The following is a 23555-nucleotide window of genomic DNA, read 5'->3' as shown; positions in this document are numbered from 1 at the left end:
TCAGGGCCAAATGTTCCCGCTCTTTGCCCAGGCTTTGGGCTGTCAATATCATATTGTATTACGTATGAAATCTGAAATCCTCTCATGTTTACTTGTCATGATGATGCCAACCAAAGTTGTCAGATAATCTGCCATTTGCGAGTCTTACACTTGGTAAACAGTTGTAGCAAACAAATATCCTCCAGAGCATAAAATTCCTATTATAACAGTGATACAATGGGGGTATTCACGAAAGACAGAAAAAATATGATTCGGATGGTATTAAGAAAAATTATTTGGAAATTTATTATTAGGCAGTGATTAAATTAGAAAAAATATAATAATAAATAATGTTATAGGAAAGTAGAGTGGAAATAGAGTTAAGTTTACCTGTGCCTGGGAATCAGGTGGTCCAAAAGTTCTCAACCAAACACCTAAATATACACAAACGGAATATTTATTTCTATCAGTTGCAAAGACAAATTGCGAACGACTCTAGCAAAAAATCTCATTTGTATACCCTTCACATAGTGGTAAAGGTAGGTGGAGAAGGAAGCGAAAGAGACCCATAGTTACTATTGAGGGTCTTCATAAAATCACTAAGTCGCTTAATACATGTCAGTCTATCTGTCCGTCCGTCTGTCCATGTATTTTTGTGAACAAAATGCTGATCGCATTAATTATCCGATTGAGATGACATTTTCAAAACTATATTTGTTTGGCCCAAGGACGACCTCACAATTACATTTTACTAACTTTTATCGAGGTCGGATCAGATTAGGATATAGCTTCCATACATATCCTATATAAGGTTTTTTTTGCATCAAATGGCCAACATCGGACCAAATGACCTGAATTGCAGAATATCGACCGAATTCAGTCTAGAAGCAAGTAGATCAAATTTGGTGAAAATCGGTTCTGTGAACTCCCATATATATGTTTCATCCGATTTAAGACCCTCACATGCGTAATATGCACTCCACAACAATGATCTATGCTACCAGATAACTAATGGAGCTCAAAATTACCTCTGTGAAATTTGATCGAGGTCGGATTAGATAGGGTATAGCTCCCATATATATCTTAATCCGATATCAGATGTATTGTGCACCAACTGGCCAACATCAGACCAAATGACCTGAATTTTAGCATATCAGACCGAATTTATTCTAGAAGCACGTACAGCTCCCATATATATTTTTCATCCGATTTAAGTCATTCACATTCGTAATGTGTCCCTCAAAACTATAATCATTGGTACCAGATACAACTCAGAAAAAAGTGTTTAAAATTTTGTCGAGATCGGTTCAAATTTGGATATACCTCCCATATATATCTTTATCCGATTTCAGGTTTTTTGTACACCAAATGGCCAATATCAGCTCAATTGGACGAATTTTAAAACTTCTAACGGAATTCAGCCTAAAAGAAAGTGCTTCAAATTTTGGTGGAAATCGGTTCAGATATAGTTATATCTCCGATTTGGTGCTAAAGTCACTCACATGTGCACAATATGCACTCCACAACAATTATATTTGATACCGGTCATCGGATGCTGCTCGAAAATACCTATGCCAAATTTTATCGAGATAGGTTCAGTTTTTATATAACTTCGATATACAGGGTGAGATAAAAAACTGCAGCAAAGTCAAACACCATAATTTTTGAATTTTCCTTAACGAAAGCAAAAAATGTCGGAAATAGAATCAAATATTAAAATAAGTTTAGATTTGTTCGAAATGGTCACCTTTGGCACGAATTATGACCTTAAAATGGCCAATAAAACCGCCACACGCTGCCCGAATGTTACTCTGCGGTATTTTGGCCCATTCCCGGCGAATTGCTTGCTTGAGGTGATCGACACTTTGGTATTTTTTAGTGCCAACCTTATGTTCTAAAATACTTCGGACACAATAGTCCAACGGATTGGTATCCGGAGATTTTGGTAGCCATTGTGCGCTGGAAATGAAGCGAGGAACCTCATTTTGTAACCATTCTAGGGGTGGCGCGTGCTGAGTGCGATGGATGGTCCAAGGTCTGCGGCCAAAATGTTTGCGTGCCCAAGGCTTTAATACACCCTCCAGAATATTTTCGCGATAATATTCGGCTTTATTCTGAATCCACGGTCGATTAATACGTGCGGAGAGCGACAATCGGCTGTTATGGCGGCCCACACCATCGCCATGGCCTGCGCTTGAGTTCTGTTGGCCAACCGAGGTGCACATTTTCAGCTGACCTCTTTCGCAAGTAAACGCTGCACAACGAATGTTTTCTCATCGGAGAAAACCAAAATCCGTCGGTTCACCACATTCGGCCAAGCGAAGCAACTATTTAGCTCTTTTGAGTCTATATTCTTTCTGTTGCGGTGTAAGTTCTTTCACTTTTTGGAATTTCAATGGCTCGGGGTAAGCTCATTTTTCAATATTTGCCGAATGGAATATTGCGATATGTTCAGCTCTGGAGCCCTTTTTCGGCCACTGCTACGCGGGTTTCGATCAAGTCGCTTCTTTACTTTTCGAACCATTTCTGCTAATGTTGCTGTTTTCTTCCATCCACTTCCTTGACGTCGGGCTACGCTACCAGGAGCACGGTAGCAAGCGATGGAAAGAGACACAAAATATTTATTCACATTTAAATGCTGGAGTGCTCTAACGTTAGCCAATTGTGGTTTTCCAGCCAAATATAAAGAAAAACACTATCACGCTTGAATTCCACCACGAATAACTTTTTTCGGGAAAATTCTCACCAAAATGCCTTTATACGCTTGTAAACAATATAATGAGCTACCACTGGAATAATTTTCACAGCTGTCGGACTAGTGGCTTAGAAATGACAACAGTCTGAAAATGGTTGCAGTTTTTTCATCTCACCCCGTATATGCATTTTCATTGATTTTTTTGGCTTGACATTGATTCCTAGGTGTGATTTAATATCTGAGCTTTTCAAAATTGAATTTTCTCCTTTTCAGTAAAACAGATTTTACCTTTGCCCAAATACCTTAAAATACCTTATTTTCAAATTTAAATATTTCTCAATATTTCCCTCCATATATTTTCGATGCTTAATTGCAGTAATTGATTAGAAATCTCCTTTGATTTTGGCGGCCAAAAACAAATGTCCATTGATCTGTCGGTCATTCGGTCATTATGTGTCGCCACATCAATTGAACGACCTTAAGTTAATCTTATCAGAATAGTTGTCGATAAATATAACCTAAAAAATAAGGCGAGGCTATTTTGTTGCTATTTGGACCGATAAGGGATTGGAGTACCCTGTCTTGTTTAACTCAATTTTGGCATTTGTTTACGCATTTCAAGTAAATCGGATTATATGATAATCGAGAGACTTCAATCTTTCAAAATATATTTTTAAAATTAGATTTAAAAAATATTTCAAAATAATAACTGCCTAACAAAATAATAAATTGCAGGAATGAATTTGTTTTCTTTGGTATTTAAATACTGAGTATTTTTTTTAATTCCTGCTAAATGTCTTCCAAGCAAATGATCTGTTGTAATCATTTTTTATACCCTCCACCATTCTATGGAGGGTATATTGTCATTCCGTTTGTAACACCTCGAAATATACATTTTAGACCCCACAAAGTATATATATTCTTGATCAGCATAAAATGTCGATTTAGCGATGTTCGTCCGTCTGCCTGTCCGTATGTCCGTCTGTAGAAATCACTCTATCTTCCGAACGAATTGAAGTAGATCGATAAAATTTTATTCAAATGTATATTATGTCTGCAGGACTTTTGGTATTGAAAATGGGCCATGTAGGTCCACGTTTTGGTATAGCCCCCATATAACGGAATCCCCGATATTCGGTATTTTGATGATTTTAGCGACATTATTCGCCGGAATTGTTTCAAATTTGGTATTTGAAGTTCGAAATGGATACTACAGCCTAAGACAGAAAATTGTCTGTGCAGTTCCACGTCTTCGTATAGCCCCCATATAACGGTACCTCCCGATATTCGGTATTTTAATGATTTTATTTACATTTTTCCCTCAGAATTGTTTCAATTTTGGTATTTGAAGTTCGTAATAGATACTACAGCCTGAGACAGAAAATTATCTGTGCAAGTCCACGTCTTCGTATTGCCCTCATATAACAGTACCTCCCTATATTCGGTATTTTGAGGATTTTAGCGACATTATTCACCGGAATTGTTTTAAATTTTATATTTGAAGTTCCAAAAGGATAGTACAGCCTAAGACAGAAAAATTACTGTGCAGGTCCACGTCTTCTATAGCCCTCATATATCGGTACCTCCTGATATTCGGTATTTTAATGATTTTATTTACACTTTTTCCCCAGAATTGTTTCAATTTTGGTATTTGAAGTTCGTAATGGAACCTACAGCCTATGACAGAAAATTGTCTGTGCAGGTCCACGTCTTCGTATAGCCCTAATATAAGCGTACTTCCCGATATTCGATATTTTGATGATTTTAGCGAATTTATTCCCCGGAATTGTTTCAAATTACGCATTTGGAGTTCGTAATGGAAACTCCAGTCTGTGACAGAAAATTGTTTGTGCAGGTCCACGTCTTCGTATAGCCCCCATATAACGGTACCTCTCGATATTCGGTATTTTAATGATTTTAGGGACATTTTTCACCAGAATTGTTTCAATTTTGGTATTTGAATTCGTAATTTCAAATTCAGTATAGAAAGTTCGTAATGGATACTACAGCCTATGACAGAAAATTGTCTGTGCAGATCCACGTTTTTTAACTCCCAGGGTACCTCCCTATATTCGGTATTTTGATGATTTTAGAAACATTATAAACTGATTTTTTTCAAGTTTCGCTTTTGAATATTGTAATAGCTAATGATAAATGATGCCTATGCAGGGCCACGTCCTCTAATAGACGCTAATATACCGCTACATTCAATATTTTTAAGATTTTAAAAGAATTTTTAACCGATTTTAATTTTTTTTTGAAAATTACCAAATTTGTTCCAAATGGTGGAGGGTATTTAAGGTTCGGCCCGGCCGAACTTACAGCTTTTTTACTTGTTTAATTGCTGCTTTATGCCTTCTAGACAGATTTTCTGTTGTAATATTTTTTTTTATTTTCTTTTTTTTTTGAAATTTCTTTCGAACATTATTTTGTTTTTTTTTTTCGTTTAACTGTCGTTGGTGTTGAAATTTCAATTTAATCTAAACACACAACTGATGCCAATTACTTATTTCGTATTGTGCAGCCAAATCGCAATTTTTTCTCGTCTTTTTTTTCTGCCAACGGCACTAATGGAATTTTAAATGTCTAAAATGTTGCCATAACCATTTGATAATTTCTTTTCATTTTCGATTTTTGCATTCTTTTTTTTCTGACTTTACAAATCACGATTTCTTCTACCTTAAGCCAAATATCTTTGAATAAATTAAATATTATCCATGTGCAGAAGGAGAAGAAAAAAACACACATTAGTAAAGAAACAATACCGAAATGGCATATTAATTAGTTTGCAAATTGGAGAAATTTTCTCAGAAATTGTAGACCGCGGGCAATTGATAATTTTTGCAAAACATTGTCGTAAGAGCCTTTAACCAATGGAGTGAAGAAGATTTAATTGGTTTTATTTGTTGCCAAATGTTTGTAAATTCCATGGACATAATGATTTCCTGGGGAAGATTAACGAGGGAAGATGTTGCGTGTTCAGGTTCCAAGTGTTGCTTAATCAGCCCTTAGCCTAAAACGTATATTACATTGTGCGACAAAATTTAATTTGTCCATAATTACAGGAGGAAAACTCAGTAGATGAAGAAAGTAGAGCTAAAAATATGAAGTAATATATGAAGATGCGTGTATCGGCGTTTTGAAGGTTTACATCACAAAGCAGCCTAAAAGAGGGGCCAACTTCCCCCCTCTTTCGCATTTGATATACCCTCAGCCATATGGCAAGAGAGGGTATGTATCATTTGATACAGCCAAAATGTGCCTCATCGAAATAACGATTTTAGACCACAGTTCTTTTTGGACCAAATCCGTTTTAGGAGATTTAGAGTCGATCTGGCGATGTCCCTCCGTCCGTCTGGCTGTTGCCCACGATAATTCTCGTAGGGAGTAACGGATTTCGTCAAAACTTGGTACATTGTAATATTACTATCAAACTTAGATCGAGTTCGGAGATGGTCGATATCGATTCACTCCTTCCGGTATCTCCCCCACAAAAGGTCGAAATTTTCAAATATATATTTTACTCCACAGATTATCCGATTTTGCTCTAACTTTGCAAATCCTAAAATTTGCATCGGTGCTAGGTCAGGTGCGAAAATTGACAATATCGGACTACTCCGTCAAGTTAGAATAGTTATACCACTTATAAAATGAAATATAACAATCCGACTGTCTTCAAATTACACACATTACTATGTTATTATTAACCCTACGTCTGATGTGAAGATGGAATATATCGGTCCCCTCCTTCTGGTACCTCCCCCACAAAAGGGTAAAAATTGCCAATAACCATTACGCTAATAGAACACGAAATTAACATCCGATTCCATTCAGACTTGGCCGATCGTAATATTTCTATTAACACTATATCTGTTAGAAACATCGGACCATTTTTTCTGGCACCTCCCAAAAAAAGTGTCGAAATTTTCAAAAAAAAAAAAATATATATATTTTACTCCACAGAATATTTCCATCAGTGCTAGTTCGGATATGAAAATGGACAGTAACGGTCCACTCCATCCAGTACCTCACCCACATGGTAAAACTCGATATAAGAGTCAGATTGTCTTCAAATTTCACACATAATATTTTTGTTAGCCCAAGATTTGGTGTAAAGATGTAATATATTGGTCCACTCTTTCTGGTACCTCCTTCACAATAGGGTCAACATTTTCAATATCCATGAAGCTCATCGAAACGCGAAATTAACATCCAATTTTATTCGGACTTGGCACATCTCAATGTTTCTATCAACACAAGATATCTAATAAAGATGGTAGGGATCGGACCATTTCTTGTGGTACCTCCCCCACATAAGGTCAAAGTTTTGAATAACCAAAACGATTATAAAATCCGACATGAGCATCTGGTTCTCTTCATATATCACTAATCCCATTATTTCTACTAATGCAAGATTTGCTGTAAAGATGGGATATATTGGTCCACTGCTTCCGGTACCTTCCCCACCAAAGGGTCAAGATTTTCAATATCGACGAGGCTCATAAAACGCGAAATTAACATCCAATTCCATTCAGACTTAGCATATCTCAATATTTCTATAAACACAAGGTTGCTTATAAAGATGGTAGAGATTGGACCATTCCTTCTGGTACTGCCCCACAAAGGGTTACAATTTTGAATAACCAAGACGATTATAAAGTTCGAAATAAGCATCCGGTTCTCTTCATATTTCTCACATCACAATATTTTTATTAACCCACTGTCTGGTGTGAAGATGGAATTTATTGGTCCACCCCTTCTGGTACCTCCCCCACAAAAGGTCAAAATCTTGAAAATTCGTGAGGCTCATAAAACGCGATATTAACAACCTATTCAATTAAAACTTGACATATCTTAATATTTCTAACAATACAAGATCTGTTATATAGATGGTAGAGATGGGACCATTCCTTGTCGTTCCGTCCCCACAAAGGGTCAAAATTTTGAATAACCAAAACGATTATAAAGTTCGAAATAAGCATCCGGTTCTCTTTATATTTCACATATCCCATTATTTATACTAACACAAGATCTGCTGTAAAGATGGGATATATTGGACCACTGCTTCTGGTACCTCCCCCACCAAAGGGTCAAGATTTTCATATCCACGCAGCTCATAAAACGGGAAAATAACCTTCAATGTCATTCAGACTTGGAACATCTCGATATTTCCATCAACACAAGTTCTGTTATAAAGATGGTAGAGATCGGACTATATCACCTGGTACCTCCCCCACATAGGGTTCAAAATTTTAAAAAAACAAAATGCTGAATAGAGGCGGAATAAGCATCCAACTCTCGTCAAATTGCAAACTAACAAAAGATCTGTTGTGAAGATGAAGATGGTTGCCCATATTCGACGGACCTCTGAGCCCTTTGGGCCCATTCCAATCGACGAGGCTTGTCCGCAGGCAACATTCTTTGCGTCAATTGAATTTTGTACGGGAACAAATGCAAATCAATGCGAATAATCCGTTGTAAAGTGGACCGAGCCATGCCCAATTGCTGAGAACGCCGTTTTTGGGATGTTTTTGGGGACCTCTCAACACTGGCTCGTACGGCAGCGATATTCTCGGCCGATCGCCTTGGTCGACTTTTAAATGATCTCTTCGGATTAGAAAGAGCCTTACCAGTCGAAAATTGTTCGTATAAACGCATAATGGTGTTCTTAGAAGGCGCACTTCTCACATTTTTTAATGTTTTAAAAGCACGTTGAGTTTTCACAATTGACTTCAATTGACTATTTCAGAGCGCTCGCGTGGCGTGTATTGGTTCATGGTAAAAATCTCCTTGGACTGACGCTTCAAACGCGGTATGTCATTAAGCGATGTGACATCTCTGTCAAAAGTTATGGCGTTGCTAGATGGGTCCGTCGAATATGGCAACCCTATACATCTGCGAAACCGTTCTGCTACCTCACCCACAAAGGGTCACAATTTTCAATACTTATAGCTGTCATCACTTGCGAAACAAGTCAGATATTCTTTACAACTTGCTACATCTAAATATTTCCCTCAACCAGAAAACTGAGATATAAATGTTCGATTTTCTTGTAATTTTGCCCATACCAATATTTTTATCTGTATTCGATGACGTATGACAATAGAATACTTCGGTCGACCATATCTCACGCACATATAAAGTGAAGGGAGTACTCGATAAAGTCCAAACCTGGCATATCGCAGTATTCATATCATATTTATTTAGGTTCGATACGAAATGGACAATATGGGTTCATTCATTCGGAACCTACTCCATAGAGGGTCAATAATTTGAATAATCATAACCCAAGTCAAAATATATTTAAATAATCGAACATTGGCTGAGGGCATACATCTGTCGGGGAAAAAACGACTGATACTTGTTTTATTTAGAATTAATGTCCCCTGGAATCGTTGAATTTTATGTATATAGTGTCATAGGTATTATTGCTTTTTTTATAAAATTGTTAAATATGCCCTTTTAAGGAAATCGTAGCATGTCAAAATATTCTACAAAATTATTTGTCTTAAAATTCCTGTATAGGTCTCAGAATTCCCCAGCACTCTAAGTCTTACCGGAGTATCAGGAATATCGAAATATTAAAAACAAATTTTAGGTTTAAATTCGTATCCAATATGAGTATTGGTAAAATTCTCATTCAAAAGGGTCAGCTACTACCGATAATAGAATTATGACTTTCATTTCTTCAATGTGCGCAGAGCAACCCAAATCGGCAGTCTAAAACTTTGGAATTAATTTTTTTTCTTAAAGACTAATAACCTACTTTTTGAATGCATATTAAAATATATCTATCTCCGTCTTTCTTTTTAAAATTTCCATTTTTTTATTTTATTGTTTATCAAGATTGAATTCATTTTCGAAAAACCTGAAACAATACCAGTCAGCATTCTTGTTGTGTGACTCATCGAAGACGTTTTTTAAGTCAAGTTCTAATTAGACCTTCTTTATTGACTCATTGCCGTATTAACTTTGATGAGGTAAACAAATTGACAAAACAAAAAAATAAGTGAATAAATGATAGGTACTTAAAAATAACACATGACAAGTATTTTAGAATAATTAATGGTTTAATGAGCTATTTACAAAATATATGCAATTGTTTGCGAAATTAAAATCTAATTTTAGTAAATTAAGTATTTATTACAAGCACAACTATTTATATAATTAAAAAAAATTCTGAGATAGAATATAGGGTGAGATGAAAAAACTGCAACCAACTTCAGACTGCTGTCATTTCTAAGGCATTCTTTTTTTATATTTGACTGCAAAACCACAAGTGGCTATCGTTAGAGCACTCCAGCATTTAAATGTGAATAAATCTTTTGTGTCTTATACCATCACTCGTTACTGTGGTACTGGTAGCGTAGCCCGACGTTAAGGAAGTGGACGCAAGAAAACAGCAACATCAGCAGAAATGGTTCGAAAAGTAAAGAAGCGACTTGATCGAAACCCGTGTCGCAGTGGCCGAAAAATGGCTCGTGAGCTGAACATATCGCAATATTCTATTCGGCAAATATTGCAAAATGAGCTCGGGGTAAAGCCATTGAAATTCCAAAAAGTGCAAGAACTTACACCGCAACAGAAAGAAAATAGACTTAAACGAGCTAAAGAGTTGATTCGCTTGGCCGAAAGTGGTGAACAGCCGAATTTCATTTTCTCCGATGGAAAAACATTCGTTGTTCAGCAGTTTGTAAACAAACAAAATTATCGCGTTTACTTGCCAAAGAGGTCAGCTGAAAATGTGCCCCTTCGCTTGGCCAAGGTAATGGTGTGGGCCGCCATGACAGCCAATGGTCGCTCTCCGCTCGTATTAATCGACCGTGGCATCAGAATAAATGCCGAATATTATCGCTAAAATATTTTGAAGGGTGTATTAAAGCCTTGGGCACGCAAATATTTTGGCTGCAGACCTTGGACATTCCAACAGGACTCAGCACCATAGCACTCAGCATGCGCCACCCAAGAATTGTTACAAAATGAGGTTCCTCGCTTCATTTCCAGCGCACAATGGCTACCAAAATCTACGGATACCAATTCGTTGGACTATTATGTCTGGAGTATTTTGGAAAGCAAGGATGGCACTAAAAATTTCCAAAGTGTCGATCACCTCAAGCAAGCGCTTCGCCGGGAATGGGCCAGAATACCGCAGAGCAACGTTCGGGCAGCGTGTGACGGTTTCATTGGCCGTTTGAAGGCCATCATTCGTGCTAAAGGTGACCAAATCGAACAAATCTAAACTTATTCTAAAATTTGATGCTATTTCCGAATTTTTATACCCTACACCACAAGGTGGTCAGGGTATTATGTTTTTGTGCATTTGTTTGTAACAGGCAAAAGAAAACGAGATAGACCCATAGTTCCTTCTGATGATCTGCATAGAATCACATTCTGAGTCGATTTATGCATGTCCGTCCGTCCGTCTGTCCATGTATTTTTGTAAACAAAGTACATGTCGCATTTATTGCCCGATCCAGATGAAATTTTGCACGGAGCATTTGTTTGGCCCAAGGACGAACCCTATTGAAATTGGAGATAATCGGTCAAAATTTAGATATAGCTCCCATATATCTTCGTCCGATTAGCCGTTTATTGTGCACCAAACGTGTAATATCAGCCCGAATTGAATGGAACTTTGCACATACACCCAAATTAGGCCTAAAAATAAGTATGCTAAATTTGATCGAAATCGGTTCAGATATAGCTATAGCTCCCATATATATTGTTCATCCGATTTGTTATTTTTGTCCTCCGCAGCCGTAATATGCACTCTGTAACAACAATATTTGGGGGAATATAACAAATACGGCTCAGAAATACATTTTCCAAATTTTCTCGAGATCGGTTTAGATTTGGATATAGCTCCCATATATAACTTCGTCCGATTTACCTTTTATTGTGCACCGAACGTCTAATATTTGTCTAAATGGGATGGAATTTGGCACTTACGACAGAATTGAGTCTAGAAGCTAGTATGTCACATTTGGTGAAGATCGGTTCAGATATAGCTATAGCTCCCATATATATTTTTATCTAAAACAGCCTCTTAATCACAAACCTACCACCAAAAGGGTCCCCACTACAAAATTTCAAAATTCCATCTTCATTCGTTTACCCTGTTCCAAATTTAGTATCATTTAGTACAGTTCACACACTTTCCAACCTTGATTCTCATACAAAATTCTAAGTCTATCTAAATTTCAAGTAATATCAAATGGTACCATTTTAGAAGTTTATTACCATTTTAGAACTTTTCGTGATCTAAAATTTCTAATTTCTAAAAAGCCTTTGGTATATCTATCCTGCACTCAATCACCTACTCTCATTCCAATCTTCAGAATTCTAGCTCATTCCATTTGTCCAATAGAAATCATGAAATTTGTAGTACATTTCGTACCCTTTTGGTACGAATTTCTAAAAACCCAGCCTTGCCACACACCCACGCTTCAAGACTGAACCTCGTGCAAATATTCAAGATTCTTGCTTCCGGCGTTTCGTCTGGAAGTTTATTCTCGATCAATCATTCAGTTATTTCCCTACTCCTTTATATTCGGATGATGATATTTGCGAATATTTTCTTGACAAGAACTGGCTACTTTTTGGCCTCTTTGATGCTTTAAAGGAAAGCATTCTCTAAGCCCCTGCCAAAAGAAACCATTTTCGAACTTTAGAATATTCCCTTAGGGGGTGCTCTCCATTAACCTCCGTATGGCCACCAAAAATCACCCCCTCAATGCCCCCAATACCGTTTGATTAAACCGTTTCAAAAACGTTCAGCGTTTCTCTGGACTTCAGTTTATTTCCATTTAATTAAAATCGTGTCCTAATTGCAACATTTTGTCAATGAAAAGGCAAGGCACAAATCCTTGGGTATTAGTTTTTATGTGACGGAGGATACAATTTCTTAATCGCTCAAATATCCTACTTCCTTTGGTGCTGGTGGCTTTTGTTGTTGTTCGTTGGTTCGTTCGTCTTTTCTTTTCATTTCTGAACATCTCAATAAATTCTCTATTGTTTTGTTATCATCACAGCCAGAAGCTGTTCAGAAGCAGCAGCAACAGCAGCAGCAACAAAATAATAGAAAGTTGAATGCAATAAGGATAAGCGAGGTGGATGAACAGGGAGAGGAGAGGAAACGTAGGTAGGTAGCTTGGTGGGGGTAGTACATGTGTGTATAAGGAAGGAAACGAAGAAAAACCTGAATCAAAACAAATCGAAATAATGGTGTTCTTGGGGATGAGAGAGCGAGTGAGAGATGAAGAGAGAGAGAGGAAGGTGGCTGGAGGGGTAGATGGATGGATGGTTTGAAAGATGTTACAGGTCTAAGACTGAATTTGTTATTGTTTTTTACTTTCTTTGGATTTTTTCTGTTGTCTTAGCTGCCCGTTTGGCTGGAAGGTTGTTTGACTGCGAAATTGCATCGTTTTTGTTTTGACTTTCATCTTCTTCTGGGAGAGGGATACCTAGCTTTTGGTAATTTCCTTAAGATCTACTTCCATGTATGAGGCATTAGGGGGCCATGGTAGTCCGTTTTCTGTTTTCTACTTTGGCAGAAATCAACAAAGCATATCTTCGGATGTGTGGATATGTCAACACATCTTTGGCGAGTTAAAAGTATAGAACATGAATTGTGTTGTGTCTAGACGGATGGTGTTATAAATATTCCATTTCTCATTTTCTTTACCAACCCCCCAAACGGGCCACCCTTAGGAAAATCCATAACAAACCAAACATCATCCAGCCCGCATTCCAGTCAAAGGAAAAAATCCTGTTTTAATAACCCTAAAGGAGCCTGCCTGTTTTACTTCTGTCAACCAGCAGAACTCGTCTCTGTGTGTTTGTTGTTGTTATTGATGTTGTTGTTGCCAGACATTAAAGACCTTTATGCATGCATGCATGCTCTCTTTGGGTTACCTTTTAGGACCTTTCCATGGATGTTTGTTGCTTTGAAGAAAGGAAGGGTTCCGTTCGCTGCGTTTCATACAACGAACGACTTATTGTTGGGTTCCTTGTTATTTTGTTATTCCCTCAGCCATATGGCTCGAGAGGGTATATATCTTTTGATACGGCCAAAATGTGCCTCATCGAAATAATGGTCTTAGACCCTAGGCCTCGTTGGACCAAATCGGTTTCAGGACATTTGGAGTGGATCAAGCGATGTATGTATGTCTGTCCGTCCGTCCGTCCCTCAGTCTGTCTGGCTGGTTTGAACCATAACTCTCCAAGAGATTATCCTATTTGATCCAAACTTGGTACATCGTAATATTTTTGTCAAACCTAGATTGAGTTCGGTGATGGGCAACATCAGTCCACTACTTCTGGTACCTCCCCCACAAAAGGTCGAAATTTTCTAAAAAATATATTTTCTGCACAGAAAGAGAAACGATAATCCGATTTTGTTCCAATTTTGCAAATCCTTATATTTGCACCAGTGCTAGGTCAGGTGCGATAATGGACAATATCGGTCCACTCCATCAAGTACCCACCCCACAAATGGTCAAAATTTTGAATAAGAATAATTCTTATAAAATGTGATGTAACAGTCCGATTGTCTTCAAATTTCACACATCCCAATGAACTTATTAACCCAAGGTCTGGTGTTAAGATGGAAAATATCGGTCCACTCCTTTTGGTACCACCCCCACAAAAAGCCAAAAATTTCAACTTTGCAAATCCTAATATTTGCTTCAGTGCTAAGTCTGGTGCGAAAATGGACAATATCGGTCCACTGTATCAAGTGCTTCCCCCACAAGGGGTCAAAATTTTGAATAATTACAACTCTTATAATATGTGATGTAAGTGCCCAATTGTCTGCAAATTTCACACATCCCAATAAACTTATTAACCCAAGGTCTGGTGTTAGGTCCACTCCTTCTGGTAGATCCCCCACAAAAGATCAACATTTTCAAAGAAATATATTTTCGGCACAGAAAGAGAAACGATAATCCGATTTCGCTCCAATTTTGAAAATTCTAATATTTGCGTCTGTGCTATGTAAGGTGCGAAAATGGACAATATCGGTCCAGTTTATCAAGTACCTCGCCCACAAAGGGTCAAAATTTAGAATAATTACAACTCTCTTAAAAAGATGATGTAAGAGTCCGATTGTTTTCAAATTTCACACACCATTATAAATCTATTAACCCAAGGTCTGGTGTTAAGATGGAAAATATAGGTCCACTCCTTCTGGTACCTCCCCACAAAAAGTCAAAATTTTCAAAAAATATATTTTCTGCACAGCAAAAGAAACGACAATCCAATTTTGTTCGAACTGTGCAAATTCTAATATTTGCGTCAGTGCTAGGTCAGGTGCAAAAATGGACAATATCGGTTCACGCTATCAAGTACCTCCCCCACAAAGGATCAAAATATTGAATAATTACAACTCTTACAAAATGTGATATAAGTGTACGATTGTCTTCAAATTTCACACATTATAATATTTTTATCGATCCAAGGTCTGGTGTTAAGATGGAATAAATCGGCCCACTCCTTCTGGTACCTCCTCCACAAAGGGTCAATATTTTGCATATTCATTAAGCTCATAAAACGCGAAATTAAAATCCAATTCCATTTAGACTTGGCACATCTGAATATTTCCATTAACACAAGAACTGTTATAAAGGTGGTAGAGATCGGACCATTCCTTCTGGTACCTCCCCCACAATGGGTCTAAGTTTTAAATAACCTAAACGATTTTAAAATTCGAAATAAGCCTCTGGTTATCTTCATATTTCACACATCTAATTATTTTCACCGACACAAGATCTGCTTCGAAGATGGGATATATCAATCCACTCTTTCTGGTACCTCCCCCACAAAGGGGGAATACCCATGAAGCTCATAAAATGCGAAATTACCATTCGATTCCATTCAAACTTGGTACATTTCAATATTTCCATCAACGCAAGATCTGTTATAAGGATGGTAGAGATCGGAACATTCCTTCAGGTACCTCTCCCACAAAGGGTCAACATTTTGAATAACCAAAACGGTCATAAAATCCGAAATAAGCTTGCGGTTCTCTTTAAATTTTACACATCCCATTATTTTTACTAACCCAAGGTCTGCTGTGAACATTTAATGTATCGGTCCACTGTTTCTGGTACCTCCCCCACAAGGGGTCATAAAACGCGAAATTTGCATCCGATTTCATCCAGACTTGGTACATTTCAACATTTCCATCAATACAAGATCTATTAGAAAGATGGTAGAGATCGGGCCATTCCTTCAGGTACCTCTCCCAATATGGGTCGACATTTTGAATAGCCAAAAAGCTCATAAAATCCGAAATAAGCAGCCGAAACCGCCACTTTGGTTAGAAAATCGAAAAAATTCGATTATCTGAAATCAGTTGGGAATATAAGGCACATATAGCCAGAAAGTACTCCTCGAGACCTTTCATTTAAGACTCGCCTCAATGACGCAGCTAGCATAGTTTTTGTGCAATTCAGTATTTTCCATGCAGTTTCCCTACCGCCAACACCACTCTGGTTATTCGTCCTCGTCGGGAAATTGTGTCATTTTCCTGTTAAATTAATTTAATTAATTAATTTAATTTAAATTAATTTAAAAATACGTTGATTTATCCAAAAAAAAATGGTAAAAATTATTAATATTAAAAAAAACTATTCTTCAATTAACCCCTTGCGCACCAACACATTGCATTTATATTTTAAAATTTATCTTCACGGGCATAATTCATTTAGACTTTGTACGTCTCAATATTTCCATTAAGGCAAGATCTGCTGTGAAGATGAAATTTGTGGGTCTCCTTCTCCTCCTTCTGGTGTCTCTCCGCAAAGTGTCAAAATGTGAATAACCAGGGATTCATAAAACGCGAAATTAACATCCGATTCCATTCAGACTTAGTATATTTCAATCTATTAAAAATGTGGTAGGGATCGGACCATTCCTTCTGGTACCTCCCCCACAAAGAGCCAAAGTTTTGTATAACCCAAACGATTATAAAATCCGAAATAACTTCTGATTCTCTTCAAATTACACACATCACAATATTTTCATTAGACCAAGGTATGGTGTGAAGATGGAATATGCCGGCCCACACCTTCTGGTACCTCTCCCAAAAGGGATCACGCGAACTTAACGTCCGATTCCATTCAGACTTGGTACACCTCAATATTTCCATCAACACAAGATCTGTTAAAAACATGGCAGGGATCGGACCATTCCTTCTGGTACCTCCCCTACATAGGGTTCAAATAAGTGGTACCCCACCTCCAAATAATCAAATTTTTCAATACTTTTATTTGTCATAGCTTGCGTAACAAGTCAGCGATTCTTTACATCTTGCTATGTCTAAATATTTATCTCAGACAGAAATCTGAGATGAATATGGAATTTATCGGAATTTATGATTTCGCATAAAATTCGATTTAAATGTTCAATTTTCTTGAAATTTTGCTCATACCTTTATTTTTATCTATATTAGATGTAGTATGAAAATGGAGTACTTCGGTCGACTATATCTGGTCTCATACAGAGTGACGGAAGTAGTCGATATAGTCCAAACCTGGCACGTCGAAGTATTTATATCATATTTATTTAGGTCCGATACGAAATTGACAATATTGACCCATTCCTTCGGAACCTACTCCATAGAGAGTCAATTGTTTGAATAATCTTAACAGAAGTCAAAATATGTTTTTAAATAATCGAACATTGGCTGAGGGTATACGTCTGTCGGCAAAACCAACTGATACTCTTTAACTCGTTTTTTTATTTTGAAATCGACTCTCTGTTGTTTATAAAACTGGTTTGTTGTTATCATTATTTCTACCATCTTTCCTTCCTTTCATTCTTCCTTCTTGCTTATGACTTGTTTTGTTCTTTCGCACCAACCAACCAACCACCACCATGGATGAATGAGAATGGCAAATCCTTTCACACAAAAAATAAAACCCCTTTACAAAAGCTGCATGGCACATTCCCTCAGATGTATACTGCATATGCTCTCACTCACTCTCTTTTTGAATCCCTTTCTAAAGAAACGAAATTGGTAGGAGCAACAACAGCAATGTGTATTATCCCTTGCGGATTCATTTTCTGCTTTCGCAGTTTGCTTGCTTGCATCTGAAAAGATGCTAAGGAAAGAAATGGAATTTCGTTTTCTGTTGTTTCCTTCTGCGTTTCTTTCTTTATTTGTTTCGCTCTCCTTATTTTTAGGGTTCAGGGAACACAACAAATTTGAAGAACAAACTTCTCAACGTTTCAGCAAAAGCTTGATTGTTGTGTGTGGCGGCAATAGAACGAACCGAACTGGCGGGATCCTTAACTTAATGTCACCTACCTACCTAACCAAATTTTTTCCATATTCCGTCATTTCAAAACAATTGCTGGCTCCTTTTGGTAAATTCCCATCATTCCCACTCAATCATCAGCCTTGCGACTCATAAAATAAAATATTCCTCCACATTGCCGTCGTTAATCCATGCCATGCCAATCCATCTATCCCCAAAGAGTGAGTGCCTCGTCGTCATCAGTCGTAAATAAATTGTGGTGCGGTTTTATTTGTCAAAATTTGAAACTTATTTTACTCGGAGTTCAGCATTTCCAGCCACATTCCATATTTCTCTTATAATGGGGAACACAGTTGATTTTCTTCATTGTTTTTTGTATTTTGACTTTTTCCCAGCGACTCAACTGTCAAACACACAATTCCACCAATTCCCCAATACGATAGTCTCTTGGTGGAGACAAGAAATGAGTGCGTTTGTGTTGGGGTATTATTTTGCTCCAATCCGTTGTGTGTCTCTTTCTCTCTTTGGTTTTTATCAAAACACAACAGAGATACCCACTCAGAAATAAACAAACACACAGCCATAATTGGCTCTCCCTGATTGATATTTCTCAATTGGGGAGAACCTTCTCTGAGACTTTTTGTTGGAGAATGAAAGTTGTGGTAAATAGTGATGCCAACGCTGTGCAAGCATAAAAACGTCATTTTCGTGGATCAATGGAAAATTGTTGGCTGGTTTAGAATGAAATAAAGCATAAATCTATATCTATATAATAAAAGAGAAAGTAATTGTCTGTCTGTCTGACCGGTTTAACGACTCATCAATGCCTAGACGAAATGGCTCAAGCTAGAATCTTGACATTTTGGGTGGGGGTCACTCTTGATCCGAAGTGGTCAGATAGGGCTGGGTTTTTGCCAATTGGAAAATTTTTGGAAATTCACACTGTAAGTGTACGATAAGTACTAAAATATACGATATTTGTTACCATTTCGTATCATGTGAATGGTTAGAGCTAAAAAACTTGAAATTTAGAATGGAAATAAACGGTTGAAGCTACAATCTTGAAATTTTGGGTTAGGGTCACTCTTGGTTTGAAGGGGTCAGATAAGGCTGGGTTTTGGGAAAAAACATTTTTGAACGGTACGAAAAGTATCAAAACGTACTGAAGCAGTCTAGCTAGAGCTCTTAAATTTGGAATGAGGGTAACGGATGGAGTGTATGAGTGTATGTATGATAATGTACTATATTTGGTACTATTTCGTATCATGTGAAGGGTTAGAGCTGAAACCTTAAAATTTGGTATGGGAATCAAGGTTGAGAAGTAGAGTCGATGTAAGGTGGTAGTTTTGGAAGTGTATACTCATGTATACGAAAAAGTACTAAACGGTGCTAAATTCAGTACAATCTGAATTTGGTGGAACGGATGGATTTGGAATCCTGAAATTTACAATTAATATTACTGGCGGAGTGTAGGATTGGGATATGGAGGAAGTTTTCGAAATTTGTACTTATGTGAACGAAAAGTACTAAACGGTACTATATTTAGTACAATTTGAATTTGGTGGAACGGATGAAGCTTGATCCCTGAAATGTGAAATTAACATTACAGGATTAGAATATGGAGGACGTTTTGGAAATAAGTAGTCATGTGCACGAAAAGTACTCAATGGTATTAAATTTGGTGAGCAGATAGAGCTAGTATTCTGAAATTTAGAAATAAGATTGCTATTACATTCATCGACTGAGGAATATAGGTAGTTTTGGAAATTTGTACTTTTATGTACTAAATGGTACTAAATTTATTACAATATAAACTTTTGGGTGACCCGGTAGAGTTGGAATCCTGAAAATTGGAAATAGGATTACTGTCGCAGTTTGGGATTGGAATATGTAGGTAGTTTTGGAAAATTGTACTTATATGTACTAAATGGTACTAAATTTGGTACACAGTGGAATTGTAACGAACCTATGTAATTGGTTTTCTAAAATTTGGAATAAGAGTGCAGGATAGATGAACCAAAACCGAAAGAGTTTTTCGAATTTCGAACGAAAATTTTTAAAATGGTACTATACTTCTTAAATTGTACCATTTGGTATTATATGAACGGATAGAATTAAAAACTTGAAATTTGGTATGAAAATCAAGGTTTGGAAGCTGACTAGATATATGTAGTTGACTTTGGACATGGGCACTATATAGTGTACTATAATTGTACGAAAAGTACTGAATGGGTACTATATTTGTTATTAGGTAAAGGGACAGATAACATTTTGAAATTTGACATTTAGCTCACTGATGGTATCTGTTTTTGAGATTTTGCTGTCGTATGGAAATGTGTGTGTATGTGTCATATTTGTACGAAAAGTACTTACTGGTACTAAATTTGGAATAGAGCTGGAATCCTCAGATTTGATATTGAGGTCTCTCTTGGAATTTGGAATTAAGATATAGACATTGTTTTGGAAATGTGTACTATATTTGTACAAAAAGTACTAATTTTGGTATTGAGTGAAAGAAATTCTCAAATTTTTAAAAAAGTACTAAATTTAAACATTAGTTTCAAGCGTCAACTTGAAAAAAACTCCGAGATTTTTTTTTTAAATAAATAAGGAAATATTTTTGGGATATTTTTCTGGAAAATTGATGTGACTGGTAGTGGATTAATCGTAAGGATTAACATTTCCGAACAAAATAATCCTCGTGTTTTTATCTGCTGACTATCGTAAGGATTAACATTTCCGAACAAAATAATCATCGTGTTTTTATCTGCAATATTTTCTAAGGCACTATACTTAAAATGCAGGGATTCTGAGGAATTTTAATCCGAAAATTAAAAGAAAACACCTATTCAAGTGGCTTTCATTTTTAATATCCTCCACCATGTAGGGTATTTCAACATTCCGTTTGTAACTTCTCGAAATACTCATGTCAGACCTAACAAAGTATATTTACTTTATTTAAGCGTAAAATTCTAAGTCGACCTAGCAATGTCCGTCTGCCTGTTGTAATTACGCTATCTTTCCAACGAATTGAGAGAGATGGCTAAAATATTAAGTTCGAAAATAGGTCACGTCGGTCCTTGTTTTCGTATGTTGATGATTTTAGCGATATTATTTACCGGATTTCTTTCAAATTTCGTATTGGAAGAGCTTCAACCTGTGGTAAAAAATTACTCACGCAGGTCTATGTTTTTGTATAGACCTTATATAATGGCACCTCTAAACATTCGGAATTTTTATCATTTTAGAGACATTATAGACTAGATGAAATTTCAAATTTCGTATTAGAAGATTTAAATGGGTACTACAAGCTATGAAAAAAAAAAAATAAATAAATAAAATAAAATTACTTATGCAGGTCCACGCCTTAGTATAGCCACCACATAATGATACCTCTCGATATTTTAAAGACATTATTCACCGGGATTGTTTCAAATTTCGTACTTTAAATTTCGTTCGTAATGGATAGTTCAACCTATGCCAGAAAATTGTATATGCAGGTCCACGTCTTCGAATGCCTCACATATTACGGTAATTCCATTTTTATACCCTCAGCCATATGGCTACAGAGGGCATATATCATTTGATACGGTCAAAACGTGCCTAGTCGAAATAACGGTTTTAGACCCTAGGTCTCTTTGGACCAAATCCGTTTCAGAACATTTGGAGTCGATCTACCGATGTCCGTTCGTCCGTCCGTCCGTCCGTCTGTCTGTCTGTCTGTCTGGCTGGTTCGCACGATAACTCTCAAAGGAAGTATCCGATTTGATTCAAACTTGGTACATCGTAATATTTTTGTCAAACTTAGATCGAGTTCGGAGATGGGCGATATCGGTCCACTCCTTCTGGTACCTCCCACACAAAATGTCAAAATTTTCAAAGAAACGAATTTATTGCACAGAAAGAGAAAGGATGATCCGATTTTGCCGGAACTTTGCGAATCCTAATATTTTCATCAGTGTTAGGTCATGTGCGAAAATGGACAATATCGGTCCACTCCATCAGGGACCTCCCCCACAAAGGGTCAAAATTTTGGATAATTAAAACTCTTATAAAATGTGATGTAAGAGTCCGATAGTCTTCAAATTTCACACATCCCAAAACCTTCATTGGTCCAAGGTCTGGTGCGAAAATGGAATGTATCGGTCCACTCCTTCTTGTACCTCCCCCACAAAAGGACGAACTTTTCAAAAAATATTTTTTGCACAAAAAGAGAAAAGATAATCCGATTTTGCCGGAACTTTGCGAATCCTAATATTTTCATCAGTGTTAGGTCATGTGCGAAAATAGACAATATCGGTCCACTCCATCAGGGACCTCCCCCACAAAGGGTCAAAATTTTGAATAATTAAAACTCTTATAAAATGTGATGTAAGAGTCCGATAGTCTTTAAATTACACACATCCCAATCACTTTGTTAACCCAAGGTCTGGTTTTAAAATGAAATATATCAGTCCACTCCTTCTGGTACCTCCACCAAAAAGCTGGGAATTTTGAATGTGCATTAAACTCATAAAACGCCAAATTAATATCCGATTCCATTCAGCCTTGGTACATCTCAATATTTCTATCAACTTAAGATTTGTTATAAAAATGGTAGAATTCGGACTTTTTCTTCTGATACCTCCCCCACAAAGGGTGACAATTTTGAAAAACCAAAACGGTTATAAAATCCCAAATAAGCAACTTGTTCTTTTCGTATTTCACACATCACATTATTTCTACTCACGCTAGATCTGATGCGAAAATGGAATGTATCGGTCCAGCCCTTCTGATACCTCCCCCACAAAGGGTAAAATTTTGAATACCCATGGAGCTCATAATTAACATCAGATTCCATTCAGACCTAGCCCCATCTCAATATTTCTATCAACACAATATCGGTTATAAAGATGGTTGAAATCGGACTATTTCTTCTGGTACCTCCGGTTCTCTTTATATTTCACACATCCAATTATTTCTACTGACACTAGATCTGATGCGAAAATGGAATGTATCGGCCCAGTCCTTCTGGTATCTCCACCACAAAGGGTCAAAATTTTGAATATACTTGAAGCTTATAAAACGCGATTCCATTCAGACCTAGCACATCTCAATATTTCCATCAATACAAGATCTGTTATAAAGATGGTAGAATTTGGACTATTTCTTCTGGTACCTCCCCCTAATAGGGTTCAAGATTTTGAGAAACCAAACGCTCAAAGTAAGCCAAAATTCTTTTCAAATTTCACACATACAAACATTTTTGCTAACACAAGATCCGTTGTAAAAATGATATATATCTGCCAAACCCTTCTGGTACCTCACCAAAGAAGGGTCATCCCAAAGGGTCTCTTGACCAACAAAAGGTCTTCTATGGAAGAATTGGTTAAACTTGTATATAAATTAAGGAATCATGAATAAGTCGTCTATCAAGAGACGTCATAAGAATGACATTCAGTGTACGGAAGATGTACAGAGGTCGAAATGAGACTCCTAAGATACCTCAACATAACAGACCCCCAAATCATTGGCAAGTGTACTTCCATTTATGGAACCTAATAAGGTTTCTAGCTTCGTTCCATTTTTTCTATTAAATGAAAATGTATTTTCCACCAAAACACCTGCGATTATTTTACTGT

General features: G+C 36.9%; 1 protein-coding gene across 1 annotated transcript in view; it reads left to right on the top strand.

Moving 5' to 3' along the window:
* Positions 1 to 12382: 12382 nt before the first annotated feature.
* The window catches only part of LOC131803542 (uncharacterized), a 131857-nt gene continuing 120684 nt past the window's right edge, over positions 12383 to 23555 (top strand). Inside the window, exons 1-2 of the mRNA XM_059124890.1 lie at positions 12383 to 12421; positions 12706 to 12815. Of these exons, the coding sequence (XP_058980873.1) occupies positions 12383 to 12421; positions 12706 to 12815 (149 nt within the window). The remainder of the gene's footprint in view (positions 12422 to 12705; positions 12816 to 23555) is intronic.

Source organism: Musca domestica, unplaced genomic scaffold (assembly GCF_030504385.1).
Source record: "Musca domestica strain aabys unplaced genomic scaffold, Musca_domestica.polishedcontigs.V.1.1 307, whole genome shotgun sequence".
NCBI lineage: Eukaryota > Metazoa > Arthropoda > Insecta > Diptera > Muscidae > Musca > Musca domestica.
Note: the sequence above shows the minus strand (reverse complement) of the source record. Positions and strands in the feature narration are given on the sequence as shown.